Source organism: Notolabrus celidotus, chromosome 12, assembly GCF_009762535.1.
Source record: "Notolabrus celidotus isolate fNotCel1 chromosome 12, fNotCel1.pri, whole genome shotgun sequence".
NCBI lineage: Eukaryota > Metazoa > Chordata > Actinopteri > Labriformes > Labridae > Notolabrus > Notolabrus celidotus.
The window spans coordinates 12,459,597-12,480,866 of NC_048283.1; the positions used below are offsets into that span (position 1 = coordinate 12,459,597).

At 38.3% G+C, this 21,270-nt stretch overlaps 2 protein-coding genes across 2 annotated transcripts; both read right to left on the reverse strand.

Moving 5' to 3' along the window:
* Window positions 1-1,455: 1,455 nt before the first annotated feature.
* Window positions 1,456-5,085, reverse strand: LOC117823328 (carcinoembryonic antigen-related cell adhesion molecule 20-like). The gene is made up of 5 exons (XM_034698478.1): window positions 4,923-5,085; window positions 2,660-2,917; window positions 2,245-2,541; window positions 1,872-2,147; window positions 1,456-1,771 (listed from the first exon to the last, which is right to left on the reverse strand). Exons 1-5 carry the CDS (start codon window positions 4,993-4,995, stop codon window positions 1,680-1,682), a joined length of 996 nt encoding a protein of 331 aa, XP_034554369.1. The 5' UTR covers window positions 4,996-5,085; the 3' UTR covers window positions 1,456-1,679.
* A 1,268-nt stretch (window positions 5,086-6,353) lies between these two features.
* On the reverse strand, window positions 6,354-19,767 carry LOC117823327 (carcinoembryonic antigen-related cell adhesion molecule 5-like). Its single transcript, XM_034698477.1, has 10 exons — window positions 19,621-19,767; window positions 18,886-19,203; window positions 17,795-18,073; window positions 17,108-17,374; window positions 15,226-15,498; window positions 14,853-15,104; window positions 13,597-13,714; window positions 12,572-12,606; window positions 10,338-10,396; window positions 6,354-9,758 (listed from the first exon to the last, which is right to left on the reverse strand). Exons 1-10 carry the CDS (start codon window positions 19,673-19,675, stop codon window positions 9,540-9,542), a joined length of 1,875 nt encoding a protein of 624 aa, XP_034554368.1. The 5' UTR covers window positions 19,676-19,767; the 3' UTR covers window positions 6,354-9,539.
* Between the last annotated feature and the right edge of the window lie 1,503 nt (window positions 19,768-21,270).

A 21,270-nucleotide genomic window follows, 5' to 3' on the forward strand; every position in this document is an offset into this window, starting at 1 on the left:
TTCAAATATATTAAAGTCCTTGTTCTTTACAGAACATTTACACTCAAAATAAACACATCCCCACCATATATGTGTCTTTAACAGCAGAGAAAGCCGATATGTTCAGTTGTAGCATATTGGAGCTCTCATGTAGTATCACAGCAAAAAGACCAACACATTTGAATTTGGACAGTTTAATCAGTGCACCTCTCCTCTGTTTCAGACACCCATGACTGCTGTTACTTCCAGCATTACATACCGAAAAGGCAAACCATTTGAGCTTTCCCAATCAGCTACCTGTCTGTAAACACCTGTGCCATTATTTGAGCTGTGGGGGTGGGGAGTTCAGTATCAGAGCACACCTGTGTCATGCACCTGACGCACAGGAGGTGAGATTGATGGGCATGCTGTTATTTGTAGAGCACTGTTGTGAGTAGGAGCTGCAGCAGCAGTAGCAGCACAGGACAGATATTCTACTACACTTTAAAATCACTGTCTCTTGAGGGTTTGTCATCAGGCCTCGTTGTTTTTATAATTATTCAACTTTTTGAAAGAAGGCTGTCACAGTGTCACTTGATGTTTGCCTCAAAGGTTAGCAAGAATTGTGGAGGAGGTTGACATATGTGTTGGCAAATGTAGGGTCTGCGCACTGCAACTAATTTCCCCATGCATGATTTTGCCAACATAGGGGTTTTCCCCTCACACTTTGTAAGGGTAACACTTGTTTTGTTATAAACCCATCGTTTAAAAGCCTAGAAGAAAAATACTGAGGAGCTGAATATTTACAATTTGACATGAAAAAACACAAAAAGTCCTCTCACCTCAAGTTCAGCTGTCTTACTTCAGAGAAGACTACATAGGTGAGCTCTGATCCTAATTCTGGAAATATCCATACCCCAATTTGAGAGACAGTGCCCTCTGGTGGCGAGATATAAGGAGTGTGCCAACCAACCCGTGTGACAACCAACCCCGTTCTCCCTTATACTATACTGTCAGTCAAGTACAACCATGTGTTGATTTTATCTTATTGCATTCCATTCCCAATGACAAAAATCCACATTGCTCCTTCATACTGCTGATCCTGATGGAAAGAACTGGTCAGTAGCTCAGTGTGGCTGATTCAATTTCATATTTGTATCCAAATCAGCTAGATGTGTTCGTTAGAAAAAAATCTGTTTGTTTTTCAGTTATGTTTTGCAACTTCTGAACCAATTTTACCTCTTATTTTATTTTAGTACATACTTAATGAAGCAGCTCAGCGGTCTTTTCACTTTGTTAACTTTATGTTTCCCTCCCTTATTCTGATGTTGGAATTTTTGCACAATTTTTGAAGTGTTTTGCCAAAATTTAGACAGAAATGTATTATTGAAAACTATGTTGATTCCCCTTTCCTCACTAGTAGAAGGGAGTTTATTACTTGTTGTTGCTGGATTGTATGTCACCAAGTAATCTGCTGGATTGTATGTCACACAATAATCTGTTTTGATAAAGATGAAGTCTAAAAGTTTATTTCTACATCTTTCAACTTGTTCTCTTGCTTTGCTGTTTTTAGTGGTCGTTGCTCACATCAAAAATGCAAACGCAGTGTGTTTTAAACCCCCAAAAAGTTCCATTCACATGTTTTTTCATCAGAACAAAGGGGAATTGAATACATCTTTATAAAGGGAATGTACACTCGTTAGCTTTAACAGTAAGCAGCTCTATGATTCAACAAGAATCAGCAATCCCAGGCTGAGGATCACTGCAAAAAGTCCATTGAGCTGCACCAACTCTGAACCAGAGACAGGAACACCTGTTATAAGATGAAGATGACAGAGAGGACAAATCAAGTTAGCAGGCTTCTGACACTGATGTGATGAGGCCAAAAATTGAACACAAAGTGTAGTCAGTACCTGTAACTTCTACCATCTTGGTGGCCTCAGCGGAGCGTCCGGCAGCTGCATTTTCTGCCACACAGGTGATGTTTTGAAAAGTACCAGGAATGGAAGGGGTCCAACTGAGCTCATTTCCATTCATTGATAAATAGGTCCCAAGGGGGAAACCTCCTCTGAACTGCCATTTCACAGTGCAGTCTACATTTATGGTGCAGCTTGTCAAGCAGGTGAATTTACTCAATCTGCCAGGAAACACTGTGTCAGGGCCACTGATGCTGATGTTCCACGGATCAACTAAAAAAAATCAGAGTGTGCATTCCAGTATGAGTATACAAATGATTAATTCCTGCCTCCTTGTTTTTTATTTATTCTTCTCTTGATGTGTACTCACAGTTTAGTAGATATCCCAGGCTGATAACTCTCAGCTGTTCTGCAGACATCTCACATTGGTAGAATCCAGCATCAGAGGGCAGCAGTGAGTTGAAGTGAAGTGTGAGATTATTTTGCAGCAGCTGTATATTTTCACTCAGGGTCACTCTCTGTCCATCTTTGTACCAGGAAACTACCTGGTTCATCCAGTTTGAGGGGCCTGAAAGGTCACCTGATGTGGCATCACGGCAGACTAGGTCTAAGGACTTGTTTAGAGGCAAGACAGTGTTTGGTGGCCTGATTTGCACAAACAATGGATCTGTAACAAGAATAACAGGTGAACAGGCTGTCCCAGTTGTAAGGAAATCATAGAAAAATAAAATATCAGCCAATTTCATAATATCCATTTTAGCTTGGAGGGGTTTAAATTAACTTACTGTTGACATCTGCAATAGTGGTTGTACTGGTGGAGACGCTTGTTTCAGGATTAAACACTGTGCACCGTATCTCCACTGTACTCTCCACTCCATCTGGTGTCCAGGTCAGTGTATTCCCGATGACATTCTGGCCCTTTAAGGACCAGGTGTAGTTGCAGTTTTGGAGGCATGAAGAAGAACAGGTGAGAGTGGTACTAAAACCAGCTGTTATATCACCTGTCCAGGTAATCTGCAACCAGGCCTGGGAGCAAGGTGCACCTGAAAGAGATGACGAGTCATTTGGCTCCATGAGACATGATTTTATGCAATATTTTGTAAGCCTTTACTGGACCCTGACTCCTATCAAGAAGCAATTATTTTTATTGTTCTCCCAAGTCTAGGGTAAAAAATATCTGTTGTTTTCTAAAACATAGCACAAAAAGTAAGGAGATCTGTATTTGGTCGATTATTTCTTTGTTGCAACAATGTTTCTTAGGAATGAATCTTAGACCGTTGGAAAGCCTGTTTATTTACCAAATCTTCTCTGCCAATGCCAAACAGCTTATTTTGACATTGCTATTGACTCTTGTTTGATGTTGTTTGTTGGATTGGATGATTCAAGTCTGAAGAAGCAAGACATATTGGCAATTTAACAATTTATTCATTTAACAAACCGGAGCCTCAATAGTGTGTGTGGAAACTATGCACAGCCACAAAAGCCTGGCACCTTCTCCTCATGCTGGTCACCAGCCTGGTCACACACTGTTGTGGGATGGCATCGCATTCTTCATCCAGCATTTGTTGCAAGTCAGCCAACGTGGTTGTTTTGGTCACTCTAGCTAGCACGAACAGCACGCCCAAGCTGATCCCACAAGTGTTCAACGGGGTAGAGGTCAGGACTGCTGGCAGGCAATTCCATCCTCTCCACTCCCAAATTCCATAGGTAGTCTCTGAGAAATCCCCTGTGGGGGCAAGAGTTGTCATCTTGGAGGAAAGAGTTTGGTCCCAGACTGTGGAGATATTGGATTGCCGCTGGCTCTCATCTCATCTCAAATTTCTCTCTGCATTGAGATTGCCTCCAATAATGACAAGCCTAATTTTTCCAGTAAGGGAGATGCCGCCCCACACCATCACACTGCCTCCACCAAAAGATTCCAAGAGCATTCTCTGCATCTTCTCCACACTTTGACCCTATGATCCAACTGCCGAAGGCAGTATCTGAACTCATCGCTGAACATAACACTTTATTGATTACTTTTACAATTTTAAATGGACAGGCTCCAAACTATTTAAGAGATCTTTTAACCTCATATGTGCCTGGGCGGCCTCCCCAATCTGTGGATGCAGCTCTGCTGGATGTACCAAGATCCCGCCTTAAAACAAAAGGTGACCTGGCTTTCTCAGTTAGAGCTCCAAGACTGTGGAACTACTTGCCGTTACCAATAAGACAGTCCACAACCGTAACTGCTTTTAAAACCTTGCTCAAAACCTTTTTATATAAGAAGGCATTTCTCAACTGGGCTTTTAGATGGCAAAGTAAATTGTTTAAAATGTTCTAAATAGAGTTTACACTCACGATGACATTAGTGTTTTGGTTGGAGTTTCTTTAAATTAGCTAAATTACTTGGTAGAGTAATTCTCTACGGCAGTTTACAGCCTAGCTTCCACTCTGGTCCTCTGGCTGCTTTTTAACAAATGGGCCGAGCTGAGCCCTGTTAGTGATACACTTGGGCTGTTTTCGAAACCGCCTACTATACAAGTTGTACGTACTGATTTGGCCAGAATTCAGTATGAAGGATGCAAAATCTGCAGTATGCCAAAACTACCCGGATGTCGTACTGAGACTAGGAAAATGCTCAGTATGCAGTGGACCAGTCTCCCTTGTGTATTGTTTCCCATGATGCACAGCACCAAAGTTCCACTTCTTCTTTTTTCTGTATATGACGGGGGCCTGTTAAGCCTGTTAACACAAAGCTGTCATATCTCCTCCATCCTTACACTGAACCTTGTAGTCTCCTTTTTTATAAATTTCCAAAAAACATATTTCTTTTTGATATACATTTTTAATAAAGTTACATTTTTGAGATCCGTATCCTCTAGTTATTAATGTCATTTTTACTTTGTCAAAGCCTCCCAACTTCAGTTGATTGATAAAACCTAAAGCTAGTAATAGAAAAAATATGCTTTTTGAAACATTTTTTACATTTTTAAAAAGTGCGTTATCTGTTTTTGCAAATTAACTCTTCATTTACAAATAAGCGGTCAGTAAAGTAAGTGCTCTTACCCATCAGTGCCACCAGTAAAACAAAGAGAGGACTCCTCCAGTCAGGTGTCATGTCTTCGACAGATATCTTCATAGTGAGTTAAAACTACAATATCCTCCCTTTTGTATAACAATGAGAAAGAGGCAGGAAGTTTGATTCTGAGCCTGTTAACTGAACATTATTAATGTCATCACTCCCCTGTGTCACAGCATCATGTTGTAAAACCCTGGAGTTTTACTTGATGTTGTAATCTTACGGCAGAGGAAATTTACCCAATCCATGACAGGAAAACTGTTATTACGACATAAAGACAGGGGTCGTTTCAGGGCTAATGACATTGTTTTCCTTTACCTTTTGTGAACATGAAAAAGTCAGAATTTAAAAGAAGGGCAGAGACATTTGTAAAAAGAAATTGCAAAACAGACTGTTGTTGTCTGAGTATGGCTTGAATCACTAGATGGCACTGTCTCCCAAGAGTTTCTTTCTTCCTGCTTTTTTTCAAAAACAAAGCATGAGTAGAGCCTCAGGTCTACACTTTATGGCCTTGTTTTATTGCTACAGTGTCTTATCGGTGGGTGTAAATACAATATTAAAACAGCAGCTTTCAGTGTAGGATCAGTACCTTAAATCTGTTTTCTCTATTCTAATGTTTTTCTACTATTCTTTTTTTCCTGGTAAACCAATGCTGCCATTATTTAGCCTCCTCCTCCTTTCTTTCAGTATGATCATGTTTATCACAATTAAAGTTGATGACTCAGCCTCTTCCTGGCTGTGACGAACTTAGACCAGCTCAACAGGCGGGGCTTCTCTTATCAAAGGTTCTGACAGCCTTAAGAGCACAAAGGGAAAACTACATAAAAAAAGATATGGCTTTCGCTCATTCACATCCACCTTGTACTTTACTGCTCTGTTATTTGAATAACCTGTGTTGCTGTGGTGACATCAGCTTGCCGCAGCAACTTATGTAGACACTGAACTTTGAATTTATTGTGGCCAGGTCTGGGTTAAGCTTTCCTTATTTGCAAACCACACCTTCCTCACCTCTTTTCTTTTTATGTTCCTTTTTTTGATACATTTGTCCAGTCTTGCTTTGTGTTTTGTGTTTAATTCCAATTTATTTAAAGTGAGCAAGGAAGTATTTTGCCCGGTTCTCTTTATTGAAAAGTCATAATTTCTTTGTTGTATATTCCTGCTGAACTTTCACACTTCCCCTGCATTTATACTTCTCTACTGAACATCCTAAAAAAAAAAAAAAAAAACACATGCTGCTGATCTCCTGACTCTTTGCAATCTCTCTCATATAAAGAAATAGCTGCTGAGGTTTACATATAAGACACATTGAAAAGCCAGTGTGAAACGAGACTGTGCTTTCATGCAAAAGAGTAAAATAGATCATGTTGATGTGGGACACACAAGCATCATTCAAATGAAATGCACAATGTGGCACAGGGTCAACTATTTACGAAAATTGTTTATTGACTTGTCTGAAAAACTAACTTACAGCAAATGCAAAACCTCCAACCTGAGAGTAATATTCAGTGCCATGTTTCCTTGGTTTAAACAGTCAAACATGGATCACGTATGTATCCATATGGCTGTGAAAGACAACGCTGTGTTGGGGTTAAACTGTAGAACATTGATTAACAGAGGTTAAAGGTTAAAACAAACATTTGCAACACAATAGCTTTGTCTTTAAATCCCTGTACATTTTGAACTAATACATTTTCATCAAAAACACATGAAATATCATGACTGCCTCTTTTATTTAAACCCAAAACACATGATTGAGTTGATAAGGCCCCAAACTTTGGGATTCATCAGCAGGCGTATCTGTGGACTCCAATATATTCTGGTTTATGTAATGGTTAAGGATAAGTTTACAGAATTATACCAAATACACTTCTCACTCAATATTTTAATGAGTGGTCAATCATGTTTTCAGTCAATTAAAATCTCTTATATTACAATACATTAGTTTATAACGATAAAGTCTGATTATTAAAACCTAAATTACTTAACTACAGGTGTGTCGTTTGTTAGAACTCTAAGGTAAAATAAACATGTTTTTGTATTTCATTATGCTCTAAATTATTGTTAAACAAACACTTGAATCCCCTTCAATGCAGGTGAGATCATTTGCTTGAGGAGCCAGAGCAAGTTTGAGCTTCACTAATGATTTAACAGTGGGGGTGGAAAAAATCCGGCCTCACCCAGATTCCTTAATCTAGGTCCAGGGACATCATTAATATCTCATGATGGTTTACGAGTGTACAACCAAAGTAGACCTTGTTTATACAGTTGGATTCAGATCAGTCAGTGTTCTGTGCTTTCTTTCTAATTCTGAATCTTAAAAAACCTACATGTAAATAACTGCATTGCTTTTCCAAAATCTCACCAGGAAGACGGTATTGATTAGACAAGGTTAATATGGAACTAGACTGGAGCCAAATGACTTTCAACTGCTTCTCTTTAAATACGCATATCAAGACAATTGATACTTGCCATATCATTCAAAGTTTATGTAGGAGCCATGTATTATTTGAAAGGTATATAGTGTCTATTTTCTAGGTATAGGGTAGGTTATTGTTTGTGTATTTTTGTGGTGTTGATTTTGTTGTTTGTTTATAATTTGGTTTATTGTGTGGTCACATTGATTTGGTAACCAGTGAGTCATATGGTTAGGGGCGGGATATTCTAAGACACCTGTTACCTTTTGTTTGGAGCTGGAGAGAGAGAGTGAGCTGGATTGCCATATATTTTGTTGTGTGCTACTGTTCTCTGATCACTGCGTTCACTTTAATTATCAGTTTTGTGCATGTTATCATGAATTGACCATCTTTCCATCCAAAAGTTAAACTTATTTTTTGGTGTTCAGTGATTTTTGCCTTAGCGTGTCAGACAGCACTAGGCCCAACCTCAACAGCTTTTTGTTCTGTGAAGTCCTTACAGTTTATCTTTTATTTTACGTGTCTTCAAAAAGCTTCTATTATATTTATAATTCATGTTCACAACATTTATAAAAAAGTGAAAAAAATAGTTATCTCTCTAGCAAATGCACAACTGGGTTAAAACACATTCATGAATTACTTAGTACAGTTTTATGATTTCTTCAGGTGGACAGAAGAGTCTTCATTTGGGAAGTTTATAATTATATTTCACTGCTAAAGCAATAGCCTCCAGTTGTTGGAGACAATACATGACACCAATACATAACAGGAACATGGCTTATACATGGGAAGCACAAAGGAGTGTTAGCCATTACACAGTACCAGGGGCACGTCCAGCTGGGTGGGCCAGGGCTGTGCAGTTCATTGCACTTACACTCCGATCAATTAGTTTGTGCTCTAGCTTTTTGTGAATTCACTCCAAATGTGTTAAATCAAATCACAACTCAAATATGATAAAATATCCAAACAATACATTTTTGGAGAAGTTACAGATTTACAGTGTTTCCATAAAAGAAATCTGAGCTAGCAATCCTGCTTTATAACTCAATCCTGTTTCCTGTAATAAAGAAGTGAACTTCCTCATTATACAGTATATTCTGAATTATTCAAAATGTAAGTCCTCTCAGGCAGTGCGAACATTGCACTTTTGTATTAGAAAATACAGTACATCATACAGTGTATTTGACAAATTTTATTTACAAAAATAGAAAGGTATATGGTGTTAAAGTCACACAATGTGTGTTTTGTATTTATGCAAATTTGCTTGTATTTTCTTCTTGCACTTTATCTCTTATTTGAATCACTTCCCTTTTGGCTCAAGGTTTTTACTGCTCACAGAGAAGGCACATTATCATAGTTCTGAATTACTCTGACCGTCATCTGCACCATTTCTTGTAAGCAACAGTTTCCTCATGCCTTTTGGATGGACTTTAAAACCCATTTATTGCACCTGTAGATATCAATTATAAAACCACTGGACACCTGATGGAGAACCTGTAATCCTCTCTTTCATGTCTTTTGTGGTTCAAGTGAAACTGCTTCATATGGCTTATTTTTGCTTATTAGCATTTTGGATTATTGTGCTTAATCATATAATTAAATGACAAAGGTAAATAAGGTCTTTAAATCTTCTCACCATGCCTTAGGATCAACAGACTGTAATTCATTTCAGTTTATAGTTGTTTTGACAGATATTCAAGCCCTGCTGATGTCAAGGAGTATCCATTTCCTGAAAAATAGTACTGACAGATAATTATGAATAATAAATAAACAATATTTGTTTATTGTAACATATCAAATAATTGTAACATATCAAATTACTGAAGCAAGCCAGCTGCAAACTGAAATCAAACAGCACACATGTAGAATTAAATATGACAGCACACCTGAGTCAAACATTAATCTGAAGCAAACAACCAATCACATCAAGAGAACATGTGCACACAAACAAAGGCAGAGGGAGGTTATTCAATTCTGCGTGTGCCAGCTTACATGGCATCACTGTGCCTTATGATCTTGATTCTTGTCATGAAAAGGTTGATTATTAATCGCTGCTAAAGTGCTTCCACCATTGACTCAAGTCCAAATGAGTCCTACGTAAGAGACCTGGGAAAGGAGTGCATGGTCTCTGACCACATATCAGACACTTGTAGTCTAATGTGACTAGACAATCTAATAGAACTGATCTGCTCAGTTTTTGCGAACGTGTGCATAAACCTGAGCTCCGTCAGCAGCGGGCTGAGGAGCCTGCCTCTTTGTGTTCTTCATGTGGACGTCATAGGTGGGAGGGGAGGTTGCAGCATTGTTCCCTTTGACCTGAGCATACACTGATGTCTCATCCTGTGGCCTAAGCCGGACTTCCCCGCCGTTTTTATTGCGGAAAACTGTGACATCTGCGTAGTTCAGCTCCTGGAGAAAAAGACGATGGGAAATGTTAGAAAAGTGGTTTGTTCAGAGACTCTGATTGTTTTTGTTTGGAATTCTATAACCCAACATGCATTTACAGTTTTATTACACCAGGAAAACCCTTTCTGACACAACAAACAAAGAGGCCATATCACAGTATTATCAAGGGCTTAGACACATGCATCACTCAACTTTGCTGTGTCAAATGAAAAACAAACTTCCTGGTTCAAAGTCTGTGTTCAGAACTGGGCTATTAATAGATCTTACAAGCTACTGGAACTTCTTTGAATAAACCTACAAAAATTAGATCACAAACTGGGAACTAATATATAAGAGAAAACTTTGACAGTACGGTCCATGAAATCGTGATTTATTCATCACTTTTTTATAACTTGTATTTTACATACAATTCATTGAGTCTGTGTAGAATTGATATAATGTAAACCATAAATCGATTCATCCTTCAACACTAATTTTAACACATATTCAGATTCAGACTAACAGAAAGACTGGGTTCCTTAATAAACCTGCATAACCTGTTTCCACCTAAGTTGCTAATGTAAGTGAAGTAATGAACCTTACCTTGTTTCCTGAGGATTCTGTATTGTGTGTGAATGCTCTGTTGTTCTCGCCACCGCCTCCTAAAAAAAAGGAACAATGCTGAGCAGAGTGTATACAGTATCATTTACATCCTTTGTTAAAGTGTTGTAGCATTGAGTCCAGAATTTGGACTGGAGTCCGACTCAAGCCCTAATTTTCAGGACTCATTACTTGACATGAACACAAACATCCACTGCATTAGGACTAAGAAGACGATGGGGATGACTCAGACTTATTTAATGTGAGAGACTGTTTTATTGCTTTTGTTAATTTTTTAGTAAAAGGTCTTAATATTTTATTCAGTTTCAAGTAATGGCGTCGTCTTGTTCAGCTAAAGTGCAAACCAGGATGCCTAAAAAGATGCCATAAATGAATAATAATGATAATAATAATAATAATAATAATAATAATAATAATAATAATAATAATAATAATAATAATAATAATAATAATAATAATAATAATAATAATAATAATACATTTTATTTAAATAGTGCTTTTCAGAAATTCAAAGACACTGTAAAATTGTTAAAATTAATACAAGCAAGGAACAAGGAGCACAGATCAAACAAAACAACAGTACAATCACAAATTAAAAGCTAACTTAAAAAGGTGAGTTTTTAATAGAGATTTGAATGTTAAAGGGTCAGAGCAGTTTTGGATATGGGAGGGGAGTGAGTTCCAGAGGGTGGAGGCGGCTACTGAGAAGGCTCTGTCCCCCCAGGTTCGGTGCTTGTTTCTGTGAGGTGGAGACAGGAGGTTGGCGTGTGAGGAACGCAGGTTACGGGAAGGAGTGTGATGGTGGAGGAGGTCAGTGAGGTCGGAAGGGGCCTGGTGGTGGAGGGCTTTGTGGGTGAGGAGGAGGATTTTAAACTGTATGCGGTAGGGTACGGGGAGCCAATGAAGATGTTGGAGGACGGGGGTGATGTGGTCACGGGAGCGGGTGCAGGTGAGGAGGCGTGCAGCAGAGTTCTGAATATTGCACTTTGCTTTCAAACATCTTAAAGCAAACGAAGGCAAGAGCAGGGCTCGTGTACGGTATGTAGTAGAACCATCAAGCAGAGAACGGAAACAATCTTAGATTTAAACAGACATCTGGATGAACCCAGAAAAGTAAGAAAGATGCTAACTGTTGATTACATTAGTGTTAGTAAGCTAACGCTAAGCATTTTAAGTGACTCAACCACTGGCTCCAAGTTGTTTGCTCAGTTAAAACACTGATTACCATTGAGTGAGTTGCAGCTAATTTTGAGTTTATGGGACACCTGCAGACATTCTTCCACAGCTTAACTATTGAGTGTGTCTCCCATAGACTGTAAAAAATATGGACGTAGTATCCGTGACGTCACCCATCTGTTCCTGAGAGCTGTTTTGAAGCAAATCGACGGCGGCAGCCATATTGGTAATGCGGAACTCAACTAGGCAGAGTGTGACGTAGTGTGAGTCTCTTAGCCAATGGCTGTGTGTTCCCGACCGGGAGTCACGTCAGTTATGTCCTTATTTGGGCAAAACTCATAATCTTAATATCTTCTTAACCGTCACGTTAGAAAAAAATTCACCCCCCGTACAGTGTATGCCATTAGAGAGATTAGCGTTGTAGGGCCAAGCCGTTTTTTGAACCAGGCTGTAAACATGTTTATTAATGCTGCAAAGATCGTCTTTTTCCCATTCATATCTATGTGGTTTCCGGTGTTTCTGCAGCCAGCCTCAAGCGGATTTTCGATGTATTGCAGTTTATATCACTTCCGCATTGGCTTCATCGTTTGAGACCGGAGTTTGCCGCTTGGTGTCTCCTCATTAAGAGGAACATGGTGCACACTCACAACACTTCAACCACTTATCATTTAAAATTCCAGACATGCTGACAGGGTCGGTCCAAGTCTAATATTAATAATATTAAATGTGTTTTCTACTTAACCAAAAGGTCCCACATAGTCAGTCTAGGTTCAAACAGTGAATACTTTGGGGTCAAAAAGTGATTCTCCTTATAATGAATACGAGTATTTACAATGAGGACTTGACTTGGACTGGAACTAAGATAATGGGGGCTCGACTCAGTTTCGTCTTTGGTGACTCGGACTTGACTCAGACTTGAACACTGAAGACTTATGATTCGACTCAGAGGTTTGATGACTCGATTACAACAAATTGTTGTACTGCCTTTATGAATATGTGTCAAATTAAACAACAAACACTCACACATGTAATACACTTACCCACTACGGGGGAGGAGGATTTTCCCTGGCCTTTTCTGTTTAGAGAAATAACGAGTCATTAGTGTGGACCATTGACATAAGAAAGACATCTTAAGATTTCAACAATAACTATGGTAATAACAAAAATAACACTGTTTTGAACAACCTATATCTTACAAATCACAAGCTGCTATTGATTACATGAAAACTCATAAATGAGTTATTTTGATACATGATTAAAGGCTAGTGACAAAAACTGAGAAAATATAAAGACCCATTTTTTTCATTATTCTAACTCACAAAGTTTTTTGTCCTAGAGAGCTGGGCCTTCATTTGATTACCAAAGATTTTTTTTTTTTTTTCACCTTCACGCTGACAGGATTTCAAAACCCAGAGGAAAGGGTTAGGAAAGCTTGTGGTGAGTCATGTAACTTTTGACAGTTTAAAATTAACACCTGACAATACACTTTAACTGTGAAGTTGTACATTGTCATGGTAGAGCTCTATGGAGCAATAGCATTCAGAGTGAAACTATAACTGTACTCCAACCACACACAGAACATACATTCCTTAAACTAACAGAAGTAACATATACTGTAGACAAGAAAGTTTTAGTTAAAAATCAACCTTTTTTAGGCTTAGTAAAAACAAGTCAACCTGATTCTAGTTCCACATTTTCTAGTTCCACATTTTCTGCCTGCACTTGCGTTGTTGCAACTCTTCTACCTCTTAATCCTCGTGTTTACACCATTTCACTTCTTCTGACCTGCTCAGCTGCAAAGCACACATTTAATATAGAAGCCCACTCCCTTTTATTCCTCTGCAGTAATTTCAACTTAGTTTTCAATCCATCATCTCTGTCAACAAGAACCCCTCACTGTTTTTCCTCATCTTTAAGTTTTTCAGGTTTGCCTCACTCTCCTCATCTGACCAGCATTCCATTTTGCATGAAACACCAAAATGTTCTACTTGACCTAGAACGCCACAGACATAAAGAACACACATAAAAAAGCTTCTGGTTTATATTAAATATACCCTCAACTTACTTTTTTCTGTAAAAGTAGTACCCAACACCAGCAGCTGCTCCAACGACCACAAGACATGCAATCACTATTCCAGCGATACAACCAGGCGGACAGGGATTTGATGTAAAGGTGGAGGACTCTTACATGGAAAAGGGAGATGAGATCATATGGAACTATTATGTGAAAAAGACCTTACACTTGTGTATAATAAGCATGCAATTATTTATGCTAATACATGTTTTTTTTTAATAAAATAGATTAAAAAAAAATTAAATAGAATACTTTTTTTTGTTTTAAATTAAAAACAAAACAAAAAAAAGTATTCTATTTAATTTGTTTTAATCTATTTTATTTTATTGTATTTTATTTTACATTTATCATTGCTATTATTATTGTTATTATATTTTTTAACTATGTAAGTACATTGTTGTTTTCCCCTGTCCAGCGTTGTAAGCTGCTGTCACAAAAGAATTTCCCCTAATGGGGTACCAATAAAGTATATCTTATCTTATCTTATCTTTCACAGCTGACCAGTGGTAGATTAATATTTCATTCATGATCAATGTATATAATGAAGTCACTCTTGGCTGGAGAACATTTCTTTTTGACCTGTTCCTGTAGCTGACATGCTATCATGAGTCTAATGTTTGGTTTGAAGGAAAGATCCAAAGATTTTACACATTACAGTTTGTTAACTTTTCTTGAGGATGCTACTTAGGTAAAAAAAAAAAAAAGTTGTATTAATACTTCTTTGGGGTTTGAAGTTGCTGCTTTAATCTAGTGACGTAAATTGAGTCATTGTCAATTGGGACTGAAGACGACAAGTTTAAAAATATGAAATTAGAAAAATCAGAGACAGGAAGGCCGACCATGAGGTACCAGACCTCTGCTGCTGCTCCTCACGCCTGCTTGAGGCTAACATTTCCAGGCTATTAGCTGCTACTTGCATTAATGGAATTCACTTTTAGCAAGGTAGACGAATGCTTGGATTAAAAACCACAACATCTCTGGTTATCTTACATTAATTATGATACTTTTTCATGAACTGACTTTGCAAGTCCCACAATTCTATGTGTATGACTCAATTTAACTCAAGAGCTGATACAGGGTTTTTTGATTGAAGTTAAATGCTGAAATTAGATCAGCCAAATGGATATGAGAGAAAAATCTATAAGAAGTCTACTGTTCTTCAAATGATCAAAGGTGTATTAATACTGTGGGTGTATTGAAAATTAGAAGAGGATCAACAGAGTTTACTGCCATCACCAACTTGTTACCTGTAACTTTCAATTCATGCACCGCAGACAGTGACCTCCCAGTTATGTTATTCTCTGCTTGGCAGGTGTAGTTTCCACTGTCAGAGTATGTAACATTCTTTATAGTGTACTCGAAAGATTTGTGGTTCTCTGTCCCATTCGGTGACCAGGTGTAGTTAGCAGGTGGTTCAGACTCAGCAGAGCAGTTTAATGTGATGGTCCCTCCAACGTGTATCTTATTCTGACCTTTGATTTCAACATTTTCTGGTCCATCTAAAAAACAAAGAGAAGGAGTTCAATTAAAATCTTAAATAGTGTTGAACATGCCTGCGAGCGGTGTACAAGGATCACATTATGGAAACAGTAAATGTGTTCTGAATAGTTTGTCACCTACACTTAACAACCAAGCTGTATTTAGCCTCCATGGAGCTGATGGGGTTACTGATGTTACATGAATACACTCCAGTGTCCGTTTTCTGTAGTGACTGAAAGGACAGCACTCTGTTCTCTTCGTACAATGTTATGTTGTCATTCCGAGTCAGATTTGATCCATCCTTCATCCATTTTCTGGTAAACACAGATACAGCAGCATCACAGATTAAGTTGACAGGCTTCCCCTCAATCGTCTGGTTTGTTGATGGTGTGACAGAAGCATCAGAGATTTTTTCTGTTGGTCAAAAGATGATGAAAGCGTGTTACATAACTGAAAAACTGGGAAAAGAAGAGATAACCAAGTTACCAAGGCTTGGATAAATTCTTGAACACTTGGAGACACATTTTTTCTCTATCAGGTGTATCAAGCATGTTTTTAAAGAAACTTCTCAGAAATAAATCACTAATGGCAGCCCAAAAAAAGTTTACATAATAGTTTTGAGAGAAGGAAACTTTACAGATACACTATGTGCAGCACTGGTTTTGCTGGGCTTGGTGTTCAAACCCTGGTCTGTGGATATATCTGAGCAACTGGAATATTTTCCTAAAGGCAATTGAAAGACTGTGTTTTCTGCTAATACAACTCTCTAGTTTTGAGAAATTGATGACATTTTCTGTAGCATGCTGCCATAAAAAAAAGATAATATTCTCTTGTGTCTACCAGTTTATTGCAAGATTGCCCATTTTAGCAGAAATAAAGGCTTATAGGATAATTGTTCAAATTTTGGCAATCTGCAAAGTCATTTAATTTGTGTACATACAAAACTTAATTTCCAGGAGGCAGGGTTGGATGACATTAAGTACATGATCACTTCCTCTTTTATCTCTGCTTTTGTCTCAACCATGTAGTTTGATTCCAGCCACTGACTTTATATAGAGATGGATGACTTGTTTCCACGTCCTTCTCTATGAAATTGAGGCAAAAATGCCACCCGCTGAGATCTTACCCTTTGGGAGCTTAAGCCCCCTCAGGCTCCTCAGGTCGGTACTGTCTACAGCAGGAATGTTCATTGAGGTGGTTTACAGCCAATACTTGCGATTATAGAAGGTTCAATGAATATAATTTGTCAACAGAGCTTTTAATTATGGTGCTCTATCCCTTTTTATAGCAGCAAACAACTAATCAAAACAAAACTACTCAGAAAAGTGAACACTTGGACATTATATGTATTAGAATACATTTAATAACGTACACATTATTTAAACATTTTTTTTAATGTATTTGAATTTCATAGTTTGTCCATTATCTCGTCTGCAAACAGAGGAGGCAGACCTCATGATGTATACTACAGCCAAGCAAAAGGGGAGCGCAACATATTTGGGGAAACTTATCATCCATCGTCTTACATCGTCTATAGTTACAACCCACTCTGACAGTTTAATAATTACACACTATCCTTCATGATCCTGGTTCTTTGTGCAATTATTAACCAGCTTCTGAGCCAACCTCAACCTCATTCCCAGATATCAACACAGGTAAACTGCAGGGTAATTGTTAAACAGAATGAGAAACTATGACCAAACACTTCAATGATTGATATGTGAAAGCCAAAAGAAACTGTGGGTTTACTAAACTTTTAGTTTCAGAAAATAATGTGCATTTAGATGTTGATTGTTTATATTTGCTACTGGATTCATGCACCGGTGATATTTGCTGTGCTACCGAGCACTTGAAAAGTATTTTGTAACTCTTATCTCTCTCTGTGCAAAAACTGCATAAACAATATAGCTAATTTCTTTTTGTTCCCCAAATTTCAGCTCATTCTGTCTGTGTTTAAAAATGTGTCTCATGGCTTAACCTCAATCATATGTTGTTTTTTATAAAACATTTGATTTAAACTCACCAAGCACAGATACTGATAACTGCATAGATGTGTCATTTCTCAGAGTTTTGTTGTTAAAGGACTGGCAGGTGTAGTTTCCACTCTGTTTCTCTTGAATATTGATTAGTTTGAGCTCTGGTTCAGTACCAGGCAGCTCGTCTCCATTCAGAAACCAGTCAAAGTGAGGGACAGGTTTAGAGTCTGCTGAGCAGAACAGGCTGATGTTTGATCCGACCGCAAAATGTTCTTGTGATGGAGAGAGTCTCAATTTTGTATTTTCTGGGCCGTCTGATTATATGGGAGACACAACAGAAAAAGAACCTTGAAAATGTCATTGGAACATTAAAAGCAGGTGAGTCAGGAATGAATAATTGATGTAACTAATCAGTCTTCAGTGTCATCATAAAAAAACAACTGATCATTCTAATGTAATAGAAATAGCCTGTGATAAATACTTCTATGAGAAACTGACTGTGTAAGGACTTTAATGACACTGTGTAGTGTTGTTTCACCTGAGTACATGTCAGGGAAAAACGTGGTCCTTATATTTAACGAGCTCATGAGAGAACTAAAATTCAAACAAGAACAAAACAATAAAATAAAGGCAAAGCCACTACTCACTAAAACTGGTCAATAATAAACTCTCTCTCTGATATTTGCATGCAGATGAAGTCAGATAAAGTTCTGAATATGTGGGGAGTAACTCACAGCTAATGTTGAGGTTTACTGGATCACTGGTGTCATGACTGACGGGATTGGACACATTACACTCATATGGTCCATGATCATAGCGGATCACAGGGGTTATGGTGAGAGTGGAGCCTCCAGCAGTGAGCTGAACTCTGTCACTGGCTGTGACCTCAGAGCTGTCGTTCATCCAGCGGAAAGAGAGGGAGGATCCAGGGGAGACAGAGCAGGAGAGAGTGACAGAGCTACCCTCCACCAAGTCTGTGCTGCTGACAGTTACTTTTGGATCCCTGACTGGCTCTGTGAGACAGAAATGTATTTTACTTTTGCCATTTAATAAAGACAGAGTAGAGGGAAACTGCAGTGACTGGAATAGAGCCACATGCTGAATATTCATGAATTGCTCTTGAGAGTTTTTACCAACTCCTGCTGATGTAAAAATAAACATTTCATGATTCATCATTTAATACTTCAATACACAAACCAACAAGGTTGTATTATTGAGGATATTTAAAAAATGCTTTAGTAGAGACAGGTGGAATCTAAACTCTGCCCAGTCAGTGTATCAATCCTACATTTTTGACATAATGTTAATATTACAACTTAAACTCCTTCAATTAATGGCTGAGTGATATTATTTAAATTTGTATATGATCTATTTGTTGTTTGACCTGGTGATTTAAATATTATTGTTAGTAAGAACACAAGGTGTATGTTTGATCTATAAAAAAAAGGAGATGTTTACGGTTATCTTACATACTTATTTCATGGCTTTCAACCACCTCTCATATTATTCATCCTTTGTTATGTGTTTATATTAGTGTCTGATATTTCTCATCTTGATTTTAGCACTACATTTTACTTCAACCCATAGACACCACAGAGATCTTCAAATCCAGGTTCATTCACTAGTTTTGATTTGTAATTTGAAGATAATGTACAAAAAAAAGTTTTTGCAGTCTGATTCTATTAAAGCTGGCGTGTTTTGAATCTGTTTTATGAGCTTATATTGAACCACTAAAAACCTGACATTAGTTTATTTCCCGAGTGACTGCTGTGTTTAATCACCCTCCAGAACTCTAAGAGATAAAACATGAGAAACATTTGCTCACCGTAAACTTCCAGTGTTGTTTCACCTCGATGCTCAGTCACCCCCTCTGTAATACTGACTGTGTATTCTCCACTGTCATTAAGAGCCAGATTCCTGAGCTCCAGAGATCCAGTAGAGGGGAAGATGGTGATCCTGTCTTCATAACCTGGTCCAGTGTGATTTTGAGTATTTGAAAGGATTATTATTTTTCCATTTAACCTCCAGGTGATGCCTCCAAATGGAGTTCCAGTTGAAGGAAGTGTTGTGCTGAACTTCACTGTCCCTCCAACAGCTTTATTCAGAGGACCGTCTGGCAACACACCAACTCCAGTGGTTAAACCTGGAAGACATGAGAACAGGTCTGAAATTTCTATTTAGAGTTGTGAAACACAAAAGAATAAGCACAACTTTAACCTTTACATAGCCAAAGGGTTATTACAATACTGACATGTGTTTTTTTGTTTATTTTACTTTATGACTGATCAACATATGAAACAGATCAGATTTTCTGTTGCAGAGATATTTATCAAAATCAAATCCTAATTAAAACATCCTAAAATATATTATTTCCATATATCCACGTGACTAAGTTACATGAGTTTCTTGTCTCAGTAAGTGTTTTTTTTTGTGTACTTTCACACGAGTCACAAGAGAATAAGGGAATTAGCTCCATCATATCAACTTTCCAAAGGCTTTATAACTACAGATAGGCTAATGTAAAAAGGGACAACATGGGACGTTATCCTGTAAAACTTACCTATCATCAAAGTCAAAGCCAAAGAGAAAACATAAAATGAAGGTAATGTATCCATTGATCCAACCTGTAAGATTTAAGCAGCTAAGGGCAGGTCTACCATCAAACTTTGGCTCTGCTGATAAATGTGAGCGTCCTGCAGCTCCAGTCATGTAAGTCTGTTCCTTAATGGAGTTCCTGTGGAGTTACAGACTGACCGCATAAAGAGATCAACCCACTGAGGCAGAGGTCATTGACTTACACTGTCCAACTTTGCCCTCTTGTGGAGTAACTGCGAATGAGACATGAACAAGGTGACTATTCTTTGGCGTTCAACTTTCACTGAGCAGAATTATTAGCCTGAAATAGGCTAAAACACCTAGATCCCTAAATCATGAGACTTGGTATTGTTTGATTCTTATTCTATTTAACTCAGAGTTGACAGTGCTTAAGGATAGTTATGGCAGACAAATGCTGCAATGTCATAGACTCATTTCAATTTGCAGCTGAATGTTTAAATAGGAAGCAAATGTGTCATGCTGAAATTAGAGAGAATACTAAAATGATTTAAGCACATCACATTTTTATTAGGAGTAGCACTGACGGAAAAACATGCAGTCTGGATCTACACTATTTATTCTGAGCAAACATTACGCCATATGGTGCAGGATCAAACATCAGCCTCTCTTACTCAGCTGACTCCTGACATCCTGCCTGATATGACAGGTTCTTGCTGAACAGGGACCACTGACCTGATCTCAGACTGATGATGAATATTCAGGAGTAGAAGAGGTAACCACACTTGGGTCTCAAACCAGAACGCTAACCTACATCAAACACTGTAGCAAAATGTTGTGTCTTAAGTTAAAAAAAAAAGGAAAAAAAGAACAGTGGCTGGGAAGAGCAATGCAAATTTAAGGGATGAAACACTTTTTCAAAGTTGGAGACATATTTGCATTTTGGAAAACATCTTTACATTTTATAAATCAAATCTGACTCTAACACCATACAGTCACGGACTTCCATTGCAAAGTTCAATCTGTTTCAGGTGAGATCACTAGAATAGAATAGAATAGAATAGAATGCCTTTATTGTCATTGAGTGACTTGCATACAATGAAATTGTATATTGCAGAATATTGCACACTGATTTTATTGCACGGAAGGAAGAGTGTAGTCAGTGTGTTTTATGGTGAGTGTTCAGAGCGTTGATGGCTCTAGGGAAGAAACTGTCTCTGAGTTTATTTGTCCTGGTTTTGTGAGCCCTGTAGCGCCGTCCTGAAGGCAACAGGTTGATTATGTGGTGACCGGGGAGGGACAAGTCCTTAACAATGTTTGTAGCCCTGCTGAGGTAGCGAGAGCCGGCAATGTTGTCCAGGGAGAGCAGTGCTGATCACTCTCTGCAGAGCTCTCCTTTCTGCTACTGTGCAACCAGCGTACCACACCGTGATGCAGTACCCCAGATTGCTCTCCACGGTGGCTCTGTAGAAGGCCACAAGAAGCTTCTCCTCCAGATTGTTTCCCCTGAGCACCCTCAGGAAGTGGAGTCGCTGCTGGGCCTTCTTTACCACCGCTGTGGTGTTAGCAGACCAGGAGACGTTGTCTGTGATGTGGACGCCCAGGAATTTGAAGGAGTGGACCCTTTCAACGCAGGCCCCATTGATGATCAGTGGAG